Source organism: Centroberyx gerrardi, chromosome 4, assembly GCF_048128805.1.
Source record: "Centroberyx gerrardi isolate f3 chromosome 4, fCenGer3.hap1.cur.20231027, whole genome shotgun sequence".
Classification (NCBI taxonomy): domain Eukaryota; kingdom Metazoa; phylum Chordata; class Actinopteri; order Beryciformes; family Berycidae; genus Centroberyx; species Centroberyx gerrardi.
In genome coordinates, this window is record NC_136000.1 from 7,960,644 (window position 1) to 7,976,414 (window position 15,771).

Sequence of the window (15,771 nt, forward strand, 5' to 3'; positions counted from 1 at the left end):
GGTAGGAAGACACGACTGGTAAGCAAAGGGGAGCGGATTCAGTTGACGTTAACGTTACCTCCCCTTGTTAAAAAAGATTGAAGATGGCGACCAGTTCAGAGCGCAGTCCTCCTCCTTTCCCCGACTCAGAGGACCAAGAGCTGCTGGAGTCCGAAGAAGTTGGAGCCCAGGACAGCGAGGATGACGACGATGTAGACGACCCTTTTCTAGGCGCAGTAAGTCTGATTGAAGCGCATGATATTCATGTTAATTGCACGCAACCGCGCCACCGTGTTTGCTAACATACCAGCTAGCGCAAGCTAACGTCAGCGAGCAAGAAAGCTAACGAAGCACTTCTGCCAAAAGTTTTGGGAGGTGTTGACTGACAATTAGTTTTCCGAGTGTAGAAGGCGATAAACTACTAATGTTAACGTAAGCAACCAACAGGTCAACTAATGTTAGACTTTCGCATGTAGCTATCGATCATCAATGTAATGTGCAACGTCTGTAACGTAGTAAATCTGTGCTGCACCAGTGGTAGTAACGTTAGCTAACTTTGTCGATAGTGCTGCTTATGAAAAGCTTGTTGTAATCTTTGATAAGAATAATGTCGTGCCATTAAACTTGTTGCCAATGAGCTGTCATTGATTTCTTGCCACAAAGTTGAAGTGTGATGACCTGGCTTGGTGTGATTTGATCACAGTCGCTTAGCCAGCCAGGAGACGTCAACCTTCTTCCTAATTAATTCAAGTTAGACTGATAGTGTATTTAAACAACATCCTTGACATTTTCTAAAGTTGACAACTGCTACTATCCCACGTACCTAACCCACACCAGTTCGCCAAATTTTAAGGTAGTGGCTTTTCAGAATCTAGGCCAGCCAAGCCGCAGTCTGTGTGGTTACACTGATCTTGGCAATCTGCAAATTTCGGTTTGCATCGTTTTGCTGTCAGTCTGGCTGTGGAAACATGACATTATCAGGGAAGGGAATCGGTTAGTAATGTTTACCTGTGGGTCAAATTCTGACTTGGTATGTGGATTAAAAGCTAGCTCAGCCTCATGTCATGTGAGTCTCAGATGTGGTCACATGGCCAGAACCCGGATGTTTTTCCACAGGCTAACAATGAAAGTTCAGAGGCTAGATTGGAAAGTTGCTGTCTTTGATTTCTGAGTGCTGAACTCTCTGCTGCATGGAAAACATTACTCAGCAGTTGTGGACCTACATTTAACAGAGCCTGTAGATTATGTAATGTTTTAAACGGACCAGTCAGTGGTCATTACTGGATTCACTGTAGCCTCCTACATAACAAGGCCATTTGAATAAATTCGCTACAGTTCAGACCCAACCTTTAATTGTACAGTGGATACCTTAATAAAAGCAAGCACTCGTTTACAGATGCACATAGTATAACCCACCTTGTAACTATAAGTACAGCCTAAACCAAGTATTGTGAGCCATTTCTGAAACATACTCTGCTGTTTCAGAAAGTCATTGCCACTGTTCAGCTACAAGCTACTTACTAGTTGGCATTTTTGGAGAAAATTTACAGCAGGTACATGGCAAATGTATTACAGATTGAGGAATGAGTTTTTAGGTTGTGTTGAAATGCTTTAAAACATGACATTTAAGTTCCATTTTTTTCCCCTTACCCCCAGAGTTCCCCTCCACTGACCAAAATGGACACCGCACTGCCAGAAACCAGTCAACCCAGTGACGTTTCAACCGAGCCACTCATTGATATCATGAATGATCCCCTGATCGAGCCTGTCAGCCATACAGAAGACAAACCAGCTAGTGAAGTTGTCAGTGAACCCTCGGATGATTTTGTTGACCTAGCAAATAACGAAACCGACGCTGCGGGTGACGAAGTCGAAGCAGAAAGTGCCGTTGCAGATGCAGCAAAAGACACAACTGAAATCCCTTTAGATGAACCCTCAGATGACTTTGTGGACATTTTGGGAAGTGAAACTGAAGCGGCACATGAGGAAGTAGTGGCAGAGGATGTTACTATTGAAGTGCTGCCAGATAGTAGTGAAGTGACAGGCGGCATCACAGATCCTCCTAGTGATGCCATAACGGTCAGTAATGCTGAACAGGAAGTAGAAGAAGCTTCCAGTGCTCCAGTTGTGGACATCAGCATTGATTCGCCAGCTGATAACACACAACAGCCACCTGTCAGTGACAAAATCGTTGACCCTTTGGTTGACCTCATCAGTGATGCTCCACCCACTGACGTGAAAAATCCCAGCCAGCCACCAATGGACCTGTTCGAAGACGACCCGAGTGACTTGTTCATGGAACCGCGACAGAATATATCTGCCAAGCAGCCACAGAAAAGCCTTTTCGACGAACCTGACGAGGATCTGTTCAGTGAACCGCTGGGCGCCACCTCAAAGAAAACCGTAAATGTTGTCAGCAGTGAGCAGAAGGACAAACTTGTCGCGACCAAAGGTGCTGGTAATGTTAGTGGTGTAGGTGTAGGTGTAGGTGGGCCTCTGAATGACAGCTACATCGGAGAACCTGCTGATATCTTCACTGAGGAAGCTGTTGCCACGGCGCCCAGTGCCATCAGCACCAGCAGTGTCGGCTCCAAGACTAACGGAGTCCACTCTGAAGAAGAGGCCGATATATTTGCTGGTGGGTCCGCTATTTTTCTTAATCAGCGATATTGGCAGGGTTTTAGGCTGCAGTGTTGTAAGGGAAGCATAGAGGCAAAGGCCACGTTCACACCAAGCATGTTTGGAGCGGTTTATTCAAACTCTAGAGTGTTAAAAACCCCATGAAATGGCATCTTTACTTCCTTGATATTATGTATTTCCTGTTGAGGCGGGACATAATGCAATGTGGGATCATTCAAAAGTCTAAACCAATGAAATATGAGTCAGGGAGAGAAAGGCAGTTTGATTTGATGGAAGGAGACTGATTGTTCAAAAATCTGATGGTTTTATTAGTTAGAAATTAGTCTGTACGCCTGCTAGTGCAGCATGAGGTCACCATGAAAGATACTCTGTTTTCCAGGAAGTAAAAGTAATGGGAGTTCATTTCATGGGGACTTTAAGTTGAGAACAATGCCATTTGAGTGAGAACCAAATAACTGCACCAAGATGCCTGAAAATGTGTTTCTTTCAAGTGAACTGAGGTGTGGGAAACAATCCCAAAATGCTGATGCTCATTCATGTGTTGGTATGAAGATCAGAGAAGGTAAATGACAGCAAAGAAACAAGTCCATCATGCTTAGCTAAAGTTACAGGATTTGTTTTGACCCACCCCAGTCATGATAATGTCTAACCTTGCGGGATGACAGGCTGCAGAAACTCTGTCCGATAAACAAGCTACTTGAGAGTCCATGTGACTTTTACAAGCCCTTGTAATTGTTTGTAATTGGGCAGTGTGAACCTAAACAAACCAGACACAAAAATGCAACAAAGTAAACTTGTCTACTATGATTCAGACCACAGAAGACAAGTGTGATCCCACCCTGATATGAACTGAATTAATATATTTGAGCCAGAAAGATAAATGGAAACTCAACCACGCCATTTTGAGTCCATGTCTTTGTGTTAACTTGCATGTCACTTTGTGTAAAGTCAGTATTGTGCTTGTGTGTGTGGAAGAAAACTCAGGACAAGAGAGTGGCAGTTTGACAGGTTTATTCAATCTGCAGGTTGGGAGCCAAGGACCTCCAAATCTGGATGATTACACTGAGTTTTATAGTGTTGAATAATCATGATTCTGTTAATACAGATAGAATATAATAAAGCTATTGGTCAAAAAGTATAAGGTCATATGAACAAGACGGAACAACCAATGATAATTACAGTTCTAGCACTTTTAAGGAGATGCATAATAACTGGTGAGATTTGGGCAATTGCACATTCCAGGCTCACAAAACACGATATTACTTTTAGAGTCTAATTTTATAATGGTGAAGCAGATTCAGTATTCTTGAGTTTTAGGCACTTTTTAGGCACACGTTGTAAATAAGGGTCAAAGGTTACATATTAAGTGAGCATATAGAAATGTTGTTTACTATAGGTACTTTTCCATTTCTTCCTCAACATGTGTCAAAGTTGGGAGTTAGTGCAGCTAATGTAAATACATACAGGCACACATGGACATAAGATAGACACTGGACTATACATGTCACTCTACTCATTTCCATTCAGCATTTTCTTAACTCATTCTTGGTTTCTTTTCTGTCTTTTCCTCTCAAACAGAAGCCACAGTGGAGCTTTCCCTTGACAGTCCGCGCAACGACAGAAAAAAGAACGTGATGACCAAACCGTCTGCGTCCGCGTCCGCATCCGCGTCCGCCGCCCCCTCCCTGTCAGCGGCCGCCAGTCTGTCCAAGCCACAGGCCGCTACTCTGGAGGAGGTACACAGCTAATCCTAGAGTGAAATTCCCAGTATGACTGGAACAAAGTAATGACTGAAAAGTGTTCAAGTAGTATTCAGTACCTCCAGGGATTCAGAGAGATGTATTCCAGACAGGGAAAGTCAGGGAATTTGATACATTTTCTGGGGAACTTTATATATGGGTCACTTTGCAGGAATATGCCAGAAGGTATTTTATAGCTTGTTAGATTCATTTATTCATTAGATGGTGTTTTAAAGCTGTTTTTCTTTGCAGCAAGCCCAACTGTAGTGGAAACCAGACTTGTTTACTGCTTTAGAAGTTTTCTGAGCTGAAAAACAACCTTAAAAAAAACAGGAAGGAGCATAATTTTTAGGTCATGGAAGCGCTTCAACTTAGTTATGGAAAGTCATGGAATTTTACATTAAGGCCACAGTCTCTCCCAAAATTAATAATGTCCTGCAAACATCAACGGTTTACAATTTTCAACCAAAAATAAAATGTTTCCCACTTCTTTTAACAAATGACAGCAATTACAATTTCATCAAAAATCCCAATTCTGTTGTAAGATTGTTTATTGATTGTTTAAATTGAAGTACTTGGTGACTAACGGATCATTGCAACTTTGTCCTTTTTGTTTTCTGTTGCAGTTGGAGGAAGAAGAGGAGGAAGACAAATTTGAGATCAACATCTCTATCACCAACCCCGAAAAAATAGGTGATGTTTATTATTTTTTGATGTTCTTATATACTGATAATACAAATTTGTGACCTACATCTTGGGGTTTCTTCAGTCCGTTGTAATAAGGCTACACATTAGTTCCTGCACCATAAACATTGACAAGTAAAGATTATTCTGCTTCATCTAATTCTCCCACTTTTATTTGATGTAAATAGAAAAAGATGATTCATACCTTGTGCAAGGTTGTTGGGCCCTGGCTTTTTAATTCTCTCATTTCTCTTTTTCACAAGTTTGAGCAAAAGAGATGAGACTAGGGTTGAGGGAGCAGCTTTGAGAACATTTTAGACCTGTAATTTGTTTGCTGGACCATAAAATACACCATTTTAAAATTCACAGTCATCCTTGTGCCTGCCTGAGAGATGCAGTCAAGGTGTTCACTGTAAAAAGGCAAATGAATATAGATTAAAACAGGTTTATTCATATGAAATATACAGTTGTATTATTTTGACTGTCAGCAAATCAAAAGCATCTCTAAATCTGTGTATTTATGAGACGGTATCATTAAAAAAATAGACATTAATTTCACTCGAACAGAGAAGCAGCACTGGCTTTTTGTCCCTTCAAGCCTTGCCATTAACCATAATAAAAGAGACAGCTTTTAGTGATTAATATTTAAAACATTTTCAGAATGGAATCAGCTATTTCCCCCGCATTTAATTAGTTGTGCCTATTCACATGTTGAAAATTAAGAGTGGGAAAATATATTGGTGATTTGGAGCAGAAAATTGAATAGGTCTGACTCTGAGAGATTTGGATTAGTGCGATAATCTTAGAGTCCCTCCAAGGCCCAGAAATGAGACGTGGTCAGGAGAGACCAAGAGATTTACCGTCACATGAGAGGGAAGCAGCTTCTCCTCTGTTCATCATACTCCGATAATTTTAGCATCCCAGATAGCCAAGGGTCTCTGTTCTCAATCCATCTGATTAAAATTACGGTATAAATTATAAAAGTGCCAATATTTGTGTGCTTTTCTGAAAGTTTTGATAGAATTTCTGTATTTTTCAACCTTAAGCATTGCCTATTTGCCTATTTAATAGTTTTGTGTTACTTTGCTCTGCACTGACTCAATGAATGCCTTGTATTGTTTTTTTCAGGGGACGGCATGAACGCATACATGGCCTACAAAGTATCCACACAGGTAAAACTCAGTCATGATGCAGCATTTCACTTCATCCAAAGTTGTCTTTAACCCTGAGGAAGCTAGTGCAGTTACACTTCTAAGAATTGGTCTGGATGTGCCATGAGGAAATAATTGTGAATCTATCGTAGGAGAAACGCCTGCGCACTGTTCTCGAAAGGCAAATATAAGTTATGTCACCGTACCCCTTATCTTTGCACAAGGATTTGTGGGAATAAATTGGGTTATGGGATCTCTGTTTTAAGACTAGGCCTCTGCCGATATGAAAATTTCATAGTACGATTATCTTGACCAAAATGATCTTGATATACGATATTATCTCGAATATCATTAAAAAGATTAAAACTTTAAAAGCAGCACTCTAATATGTTTTAATTACTTAAAAACCCAATCCCAAGACATTTTACTTTTTTCTTAAAAAACAAAATTACAAAATTCTGTTGTGATAGTTTTAAACAATACAAATAAAAATCCAAATAACAGCATCTAAAATGAAGTCAAATGAGTGTCAGATGAAGTGCTACTGGTCTGCATCCACTTTAACTCCATCAGCAACTTGAGTAAAACAATTTATTAGAGGGCTCCTTCTTTTGGGGAAAATGACAGACTATAGCTGCGGTTTTTGCGGTGTTATTGTTTTTAACTCCAATATATAGTAATAGCAGTTATTGTCCCATCCCTATTTCAGACCACACTGCCCATGTTCCGCAACAAGACATTCACAGTGAGGCGGCGCTTCAGTGACTTCCTCGGCCTCTATGAGAAGCTCTCTGAAAAACATGGACCGAACGGCTTCATCGTGCCTCCGCCACCAGAGAAGAGCATCCTGGGTAGGCCGAGCGGCTTTACGTGTTTACTCCGCTATAACTAGAAAATCTAATCCTGATCATCTGTGATAATGGATGTTGTTCTGAACAGGCATGACGAAGGTGAAGGTGGGGAAGGAAGATCCGTCATCTGCAGAGTTTGTTGAGAGAAGAAGAGCGGCTTTGGAGAGGTAAGGGAAAATGAATCCTGTCCACCAAATCTCATTCTACTAAAAACATAAGACAAATACTGTGATATGATGTTTTAGCCGTGTTTCCCTGCACAGAGGATGGATGAAAGCCAGCTGTTAATGCTTTCTGATCCAACAGGTATCTCCAGAGGGTGGTGTGTCACCCATCGCTTCTCCAAGACCCCGACGTCAGAGAGTTTCTGGAGAGAGAAGAAGTGAGCCAAACTTCAGCTTGAGCTACCTTGGGGCTGGGCGTCTTTCAGAAGACAAATATTTAAACATTCAACGTTTGAGTTACTTTGAAATGATGGGCTCATTAAAAAATATGAAACTTGCACACACACACAGCTTCTACAGAGACTAATTTGGTGTGAAAATGATCTTAATTTGAGTGATTAACAAGGAATTTCTAGTAATGGTACCCAAGTATTTGAATATTTTTCAATGGATATTGAAATGGATATGTTAATTCTGTCCATTGGGTACTGATCATTTTAGATGTTTTAGCATATTTTCTAAAAGTGCTGATTACTGTACTGTAATTGCATTATGTGTGTGTGTGTGTGTGTGTGTGTGTGTGTGTTTTCAGTTGCCCAGGGCAGTGAACACCCAGACTCTAAGTGGCGCTGGCTTCCTGAAAATGATCAACAGAGCAACAGACGCCGTCAGTAAAATGACCATCAAGATGAATGAGTCAGATGTGGTGAGTACTCTTCAATATTGAACTGTAAACCAATATTCGTCCTGCTCACGGCCGTATTCCTCCCTGAGAAGCTCTTCAGCAGTAGGCAAGTTCAGTAGCGAGGAAATCTCCCCGTTACACTCAAATGCTGAAAGTTTCATTAAATAAAACATGAGCACAGCCTCAGAGCTAAAGTCTGATGGCACTTTCAGGCTGAAGCACTGAACCAAAACACATTCGGTGCTCCTTGCTGAGAGTGGCTCAGCACCGTCAGAATAGATCTGTTACCTTTGTTTTCTGAAACTGGTTTGAACACAATCTACACTGAGCAGGAAAAACTTGCATCATTGTGAACAGCCTGCAAGCTCAAATGAACGCAACAACTTTTTGGCAAATAAGTTATTTGATCAACTGATCCGTGTGCACTGAGAGGATTGGTATCCATTTCACCTTTTGTGTGTCCAATATATATTAAGCTTGCTACGGTCCAAGCTAATATTTAGCAAACTGTTTGTTTAGTGGATGGTACAAGTTAGATTTGCATCTCAAATGCAAATCAAATGCAAATACTAGCATGCACCATCATGCACTCGTGATGTTGCACAATCCTAAACTGGTCAGATGATCAGAGCTTATTTGCCAAAAATGTGTGTATTCCTTTAAAAAATATCTGAGCTGCGGCATTGATATATATTTTCACCTTGGCCTGAAAATACCATACTAAAACTCTTTAGACATACATTGTCTTGCATACATGCTGCAGGGTTCCTGTACAGATCTGGAAAGTCTGGAAGAGTATGAAAATCAAATTTTATCATTTCTGGCACATGGAATCTCATGTTAATAACTGGAAAAGTATGGCAGTTCAGTCCAGATACAAATATAATTCCTGGGACATTTTATGTAGTTGTAGACCCACTGTGAGTGAACATGTTGTGATATTTAATGTTGACTGATGATCTTCAGTAATGTCTATGTGGCCTAATAGACAGTCATATAGCCCAGCCCCCACTGACATACCTCATATTGAACACCGACCAAATTCTTCAAACCCAGCTCAGAAATGAAGATCTGGGATAAGAGTTTTAATTCTGAAATGGAGAATGTGTAAGAGCCCCCATGTCGGAGTTGCACTAATAGTGTGTTTTTCTGCAGTGGTTTGAGGAGAAGCTGCAGGAGGTGGAGTCTGCAGACCAGCAGGTCAAGAAGCTCCATGGACTGGTGGACTCGCTGGTCGGCCACAGGAAAGGTTAGCCGTAACTTTCTGGCTGTTCAGACTTACTACTTCACTTAGCATCCCGTGTTTATTACCTACAGGCAGATTAGGAGGATGGGGATAATTCTGACACAGTGGTCTCAGGATGCCCTTCATTAATTACATCAGACATCCCCCTCCTTTCCTCCACCACCAACAAAACCTGTCCAGTTGGGCATATCGCTGGAGATGAATAGATTCAAATATATTTTGACAGGAGTTATTAATAAAGCCCAGTTGAGGTTGTCTAGCAGTAAGCTGCTGGTGCTTAATCAAAGCAGAGTGGCAAAGGCTACATTTATTTTTACTCCAGTCATTTAGAGATTTACAGGCACTACATCAATAGAGGAAATAATGATTGTATTTCTTTTAAATGACAGAACAGGGCTGAAATGTAAGCTAAAGCTATTTGTTGAATTTAACATAAAATGTGTTTGTATGTTTATTCATTCATCACAGAAAGAGTTGCCTTTTTTTTTTTTAACCCTCACTGCATCTGTATGCTCCCTTGAAACACAATCTACACTTTGAAAAATGATTGTATGAATGACTTGAATCCACTTTGAATGGAGCTTAAATATAGACACAACAATTTTAACTCTTGACCAGTGTGCCCCATAGTCAGTTGTTTTTCTAATGTTCAAAAAACTATGTTGTCAGAAATGATGACTTATGTGCTCCATGTGTATCTTTGTGTCCCATGGGAAACACTTGTGTTTGCATTAACATTTGTCCCTCCCACCTCCTTCCCCTCCAGAGCTGTCGTTGAACACGGCGGGCTTTGCCAAGAGCGTGGCCATGCTGGGCAGCTCGGAGGACAACACGGCCCTGTCGCGCGCCCTCTCCCAGCTGGCCGAGGTGGAGGATAAGATGGAGCAGTTGCACCAGGATCAGGCCTCGAACGACTCCTTCAGCTTCGCCGAACTCCTCGCAGACTACATCCGCCTGCTTGGCGCCGTCAGGGTACTGAGAAAATGAACTGAAACTAATGCCTGGACCTCAAAACTGGTTCATGTAGTAATAGACTATTTATTCTGAGAATTTCCTGAGAAGCCCACAAAATGATTGCTAAAAAGTAAAACAAACTGTTTCACCTTTCAAAAGCCAGCAGGAAACTTGAGTCCCAGCTGACAAAATGGTAACACCAAAATGGATACATAGTGTTTTGGTGCTGAACTCTTATAGTTTGAAAGTGTTCATTCACATTGCTGTTTTGGTCACTATATTGCAGTCTTAAACACTCAAAACCTTTACCAGCTGTCATTATGGTTAAATTCTTGGGCGGTGAGGTCAAATCTGGTGTTCTAGTTTAGTCAGAGGAAATTCTTCGCTAGAAAATGTTAGTGCTTCTAGAAGGGACTTTTAGGGACAAGATAAAGTACTAAAAAGATGATGGATTCAAGTCCAAAACTTAAGCAGGTGGAGAAAGCGGCAACAATGTAAAAATTAGCAGTAACAGCAACAATGTACAGCGGGATGCAGTGTCAGTGTGTTGCAGTACTTTTAGAGAGAGTCAATGCAACTTTTTCACTCATCACTTCTGTCACAATATGTTCAAAAGCTCAGAATCAGAATCTGGCTTCACTCTGAAAAAAACTTCACTCTGTACAGTAATTGAAAGGTTTTAGATTCAATCCCCAACAGACGTATGTCCGATTCTAGTGTATTTTAGCGAGACACTGAACCCTTGCCTGCTCACTCATGGAAAGTCGCTCTGAATAAGAGCATCTGCTCAATGGCTAAACTGAAAAACATAAACATGAAATGATTTGCTGTGTGTTTGTCGTCCTTTAGGGGTCGTTTGATCAGCGGATGAAGGCGTGGCAGCGCTGGCAGGACGCACAGGCCATGCTGCAGAAGAAGCGTGAGACTGAGGCCAAACTCCTGTGGGCCAACAAGCCGGAGAAGCTGCAGCTGGCCAAAGATGAGATCACTGAGGTACGACACAGTCTGAAATCAACACCAACACCATCAAATTTAGTCAATGTTCATCAATAGTCAGTTTAGTCAATAGTCACTAAGTCAAACAAGCTTGGGATGCTTGGAAATGCCGGAATTTGATATGGTGTATTCAAGACTGGGGACAATAGTTGAGTCATGAATAAGTCACTTACAAGTGATTAGTTTTGTTCCTGTAATCAGTTGTTTGTTACTGTCTTCACCAGATGTGTGATGAAACAAATGCACCTGAAGCTGACTGTGTTCAGACTGTGTGATAGCACCAGTGCAGTCACTGTTTACTTATTAGTTCGTTCAGGGATTCAGTCAGCAAAAGGTTAACTTGCAGAGTTGTAAACTAGGTTACTGGAGTATAAAGAGGGTTTAATATCCCAGACTATTGTTCAGCATCTTATCCCATTATTGAGGTATCCGTTTCCCTCTTTGTGCTGTTTCATCACTGCCAAAGTCTTCCAGTGTATCAGTAAAGTAGTAAGTACTTCTAAACACCCCAAGTTTGGTCCATTGTGCCATAATAAAGACTCTTACGAAGAGCCGGGGGATTAAGATGCAATAGAGAAAATCCTGAAATCACAGACCTACATACCTCAAAATGTTTTGGATGATACCTTTTCTGACCCACTTTAATTTCATTATGAATCAAATTTCTACAAAAGCAGATCAGATGTGATGTGCTGGAGCAACCTGAGATCATTTACCTTGACGCTGCCAGAAAGTGCTTGAATGTAGAACGCTCAATTTTTTCCTAAATACTGAGACAAAATCTGCCTTAACACCTGAATAAAAAGGCTGTTTTTATAATTCACTTTTAAAGAGTAACTCCACACTAAAACACTTTTTTTGAGTTATAAACTTGTATTTAGTACTATGTAGTTATGAAATACAATAACGGCAGTCACATTGTCAACATTTGAGCCCAAATGTGCCAGTGCCTTATTTATCTCACTAAACCTGACTCAGTTCGCCCTCTAGTGGTTAAAATGAGCAAATAGTGTTCAGTTGGAGACGCAGCCGCGTTCAAAGACAATTGTCCTAAAATACGTCATTTGGGGAAAAAACGTCATCATCCCCAGTATAAAGGTAGATTTGAGACACTCCACCCTGTTCCTCTTCTCAGCAACCTGGCCCAAGTGTTTTGCATTTTGTTTAAATCACACAGTAGGCAGAGAGAAACTCAAACTGGGTGCAGAGTTAACTCTTTAAACTTCACGGACTAGGATTTCACTTTGCACTTTTCCCCTCTTCTGGTTCACAGTGGGAGGCGAAGGTGACGCAGTACGAGAGAGACTTTGACAGGGTGTCTGCCACCGTGCGCAAGGAAGTCCTCCGCTTCGAGGTACCGAGCTTTATCCTGTTATGTTGCATTCACATTAGTCGCTGGATGTTTGAAAAAGTTTATTGATTGACGAAATTGTTATTTTCTCTAACAGAAAGAGAAGGCTAGGGATTTCAAAAGACAGATCGTCAAGTACTTGGAGTCTATGCTTCAGTCCCAGCAACAGGTGAGCGTCCCATATCTTTATGAACGTAAATATTTGTTCAACATGTCGGTAGTCAAATCTGCTTCTTGTCAAACCTGTTAATGTAAATTTAGTAGTAGCTTTATTGTTTTCCTTGTGAGTAGAGAGGAAGGGGAAGATTCTGTTTGGCCTGGAAAACTTTTAGACAAAGAATCAGTCAAAAAAAAGTGTTAATCTTCCATTTTTATCCGTTTTTGTGAATGAGCCTGACACTGTTACCTCTCTTTTTTTCCTCAGCTGATAAAGTACTGGGAGGCATTCTTACCGGAAGCAAAAGCAATCGCCTAATCTTGTGCACCAGCCTTTTAGGAGAGATGAGAGGCTGCCTTTTCTTATACACTTTACCTCTTGCCTTTAAACCAAGGAAAATGTGTGCATTGTAAAGGGAGAAGAGATACAATCAACCTGTTTTTTAATCACCTTTAACATATAGCTCTGTATTCTATTGTATTAATAATTGTATATTTTCATTTAACCTTACACAAATATTTTCTTATTAGATGAAAAAAAAAAGAGTTTGCATATACAAAGATATGAACACACACAAAAAAGTGAAAGCCTAGTGAATGATTCCATTAATTTCCACAAGAGAAGGGAAAGGAAAATAAAAATCAGTTGTTGTTCTCAGGATGTACTCACATGTTGTTATCAGAAGCTCCTTCATCAGCAGTGATAATTGTTTACAACAAAGGCTGCTCTCTCATCGGAAATATTTCTGGGGACCCAGATGACGAAAGTGGCCAATTTCAAATTGAACAGTCTCATTCTGTTACTTCTTCTTAACGGTGCAAAGGGATTTAATAGCAGTTGAAATACGCCATCTTTGCACTTCCACCAGATAGATTTAGTACTTACAGAGCGGCTAAACACCAAATCTGTGTAAAGCCTGGCCTCTAATGGCAAAAAGCATGCTACTGAAATTGGCATCTGCTATTGGCTGATCATCAGGTGGTGACATCACCTGGCGCCAAAGATCAGCCGATAGCAGATGGCAATTTCAGTTGGATGCTTTTTACCTTTTTAGATATCAGGTTTTACAGATTTGAGTTTGGTGTAAAGTTACTCTTTAACTACCAGCCTTTGTTTTTTTATTTCTTTTTTTAGTTTCAAAATATAACTGATGCTGCGAGAAGGCTGCAGAGCGAAGAGAGGCATTATATTAACAGGGTCTACAGCTACGGTTAAGGGTTGTACCATTATATTGGTGGGGGGGCTACAGCTGCGGTTAGGGGTTGCGTTATAGGTCAAGCTTGTAGGTGTTTATGTTTTAGATTTCAGTCGTCGTGCGAACATTAACTACACGTATAACTCTACATGTCTGTGCCTTTTTAAAATCTGAATGGTGTTTTTGCCTTGTGATGTCAAGTTAAAATCCAATTTGGGAGAAGCCACCTAAAAGTCGGCGCACAGCAAATTCGGTTTCCTGGTCAGTGCAGAGGCATGTTAGCGGTTACTGCCATGACACCCATCATGACTGAGGGTGTCACAGGTGAGGTGAAAACCCGCCTCAGCAGTAGTCAGTAGTCAGTTTGGAAATATTGGGACTGGACTGGCAAGGTTGACTCACACTCATGAGATTTATGTCTAAATGCCTAATGTGCTGACATCTTAGTTCAACTAATGCTTCCCTGATGCCTCAGGCTGCACATTGTGAAGCTGTGTTTTTAACATTAACCAGTCACTAACCCCGTGTCACAGCTTTATGTGGCGGGGCTGCCATTTTTGGATTACAGCTTTAATTTCACATTCGCACATTGTCAAATTTGAGCCGTGCAGCAGGATGCTACACTGTACTATTTGTGCATTGCTAAACTTCCAGACAATTCTTTGCACCTTTTTTTTAAAAAATTTTTTTTTTTACAATTATGTACGCGCTTGTTTTTCAACTAAAATGCGGAGGAATATTGTTTGAAAGCATTGAATTAAAATGCCAGTATGTCAGTACAGCCTTGTATGTCATCACTTGTCAGCGTGCAGAGCAATGTCAGTAACGTGCACTGTGTAATAGGAATTTCTTTTAAAACAAATTAAATCAATAAAACTTGCACTGTTTACACTTGCACATTTCATTTAAGCTCTCCAGAGGTCAGTGTCTTATTTCTCTGCCTGGGCTGCTTTCGTAACCTCACACTGTTGGATTGTGTCCATACACATGAATGAACTCTACTGCAAAACACACACAAAATACAACACTCATGATGAACTATGAGCTTGGAGAGGAATAGTAAATATTGTAAGGAATTGTTTTTGTGACATTTAAATAAATGGCAAGATGTTCCTACGTTATTTTATATTGTAATAGAGTGGATTACAGTTGGGACATGCAGCGTTCTTGGATATCAAGTCCACACAAAGATACAGAAATTACACACAAAGGTAAAGGCTAGTTATTGAAAAAATGGTGGAATTTTGTTAGGAGCAGCCTAAATTGTTTTTTCCATCCAAAGTAGAAACTGGGAAGGTTTTTCCCAATTCAATGATGAACTTTGATTCAATGATGAAATTTTTTTCATTTAAATTTTGACTTATTTTATTAGTTTTGGGGTGATTTGATTTGTTACCATGTTGCCTTTATCCTGTTCTGTGTTCTCAGGATCTCAAAAAGACATATGTAGGTGGCTAGAATTCATACAAATAAATAGTTAAATCTTTAGCACCCAGTAAAGGAGTTTTTGCCTCCATCTTCCAACAGTTTTTTTTTTAAATGCCAAAGAGTTGCTGTGTACCTCTCTGCGCTATAAATACACAACACTCTAAAAGCACAGGAAATATCCTTACGTCTGAATATGCAACCAGCTTTTGTTAGCCGTAGTTACCGTTTTAGTGGTTTAATTGGGTTGGATTTTAACGTTCAGGCATTGGTCGCTCAAAAATTACAAAATATGTGACAGAGAACAAGACAAAGACGTATTTATTATTGGAATACAGGAAAAATCACGAGCGCTTCAGTAGGAAGAGACAGAAAATGTGAATTGTAACATTGTGTCACCTAGAAGCGGAGGCGAAGGCAGACACCATGTAAGAAAACACTTCAGCATTTTCAAAATTGGTTGCAGGAAGGAGACAAAAACTGAATGTTACTGGGTTCACATTCTCAACAGCCGCCACCACTATTAGCCTGAATCACGAGCCATGTGATTCATT

At 40.5% G+C, this 15,771-nt stretch overlaps 1 protein-coding gene across 1 annotated transcript; it reads left to right on the forward strand.

The window, feature by feature from the left end:
* Window positions 1–82: 82 nt before the first annotated feature.
* On the forward strand, window positions 83–14,696 carry snx1a (sorting nexin 1a). Its single transcript, XM_071922300.2, has 15 exons — window positions 83–215; window positions 1,636–2,617; window positions 4,198–4,355; window positions 4,985–5,051; window positions 6,171–6,214; window positions 6,903–7,044; window positions 7,133–7,211; window positions 7,351–7,426; window positions 7,801–7,914; window positions 9,049–9,142; window positions 9,906–10,111; window positions 10,943–11,086; window positions 12,363–12,443; window positions 12,538–12,609; window positions 12,865–14,696. Exons 1-15 carry the CDS (start codon window positions 84–86, stop codon window positions 12,913–12,915), a joined length of 2,442 nt encoding a protein of 813 aa, XP_071778401.2. The 5' UTR covers window position 83; the 3' UTR covers window positions 12,916–14,696.
* Window positions 14,697–15,771: the final 1,075 nt, after the last annotated feature.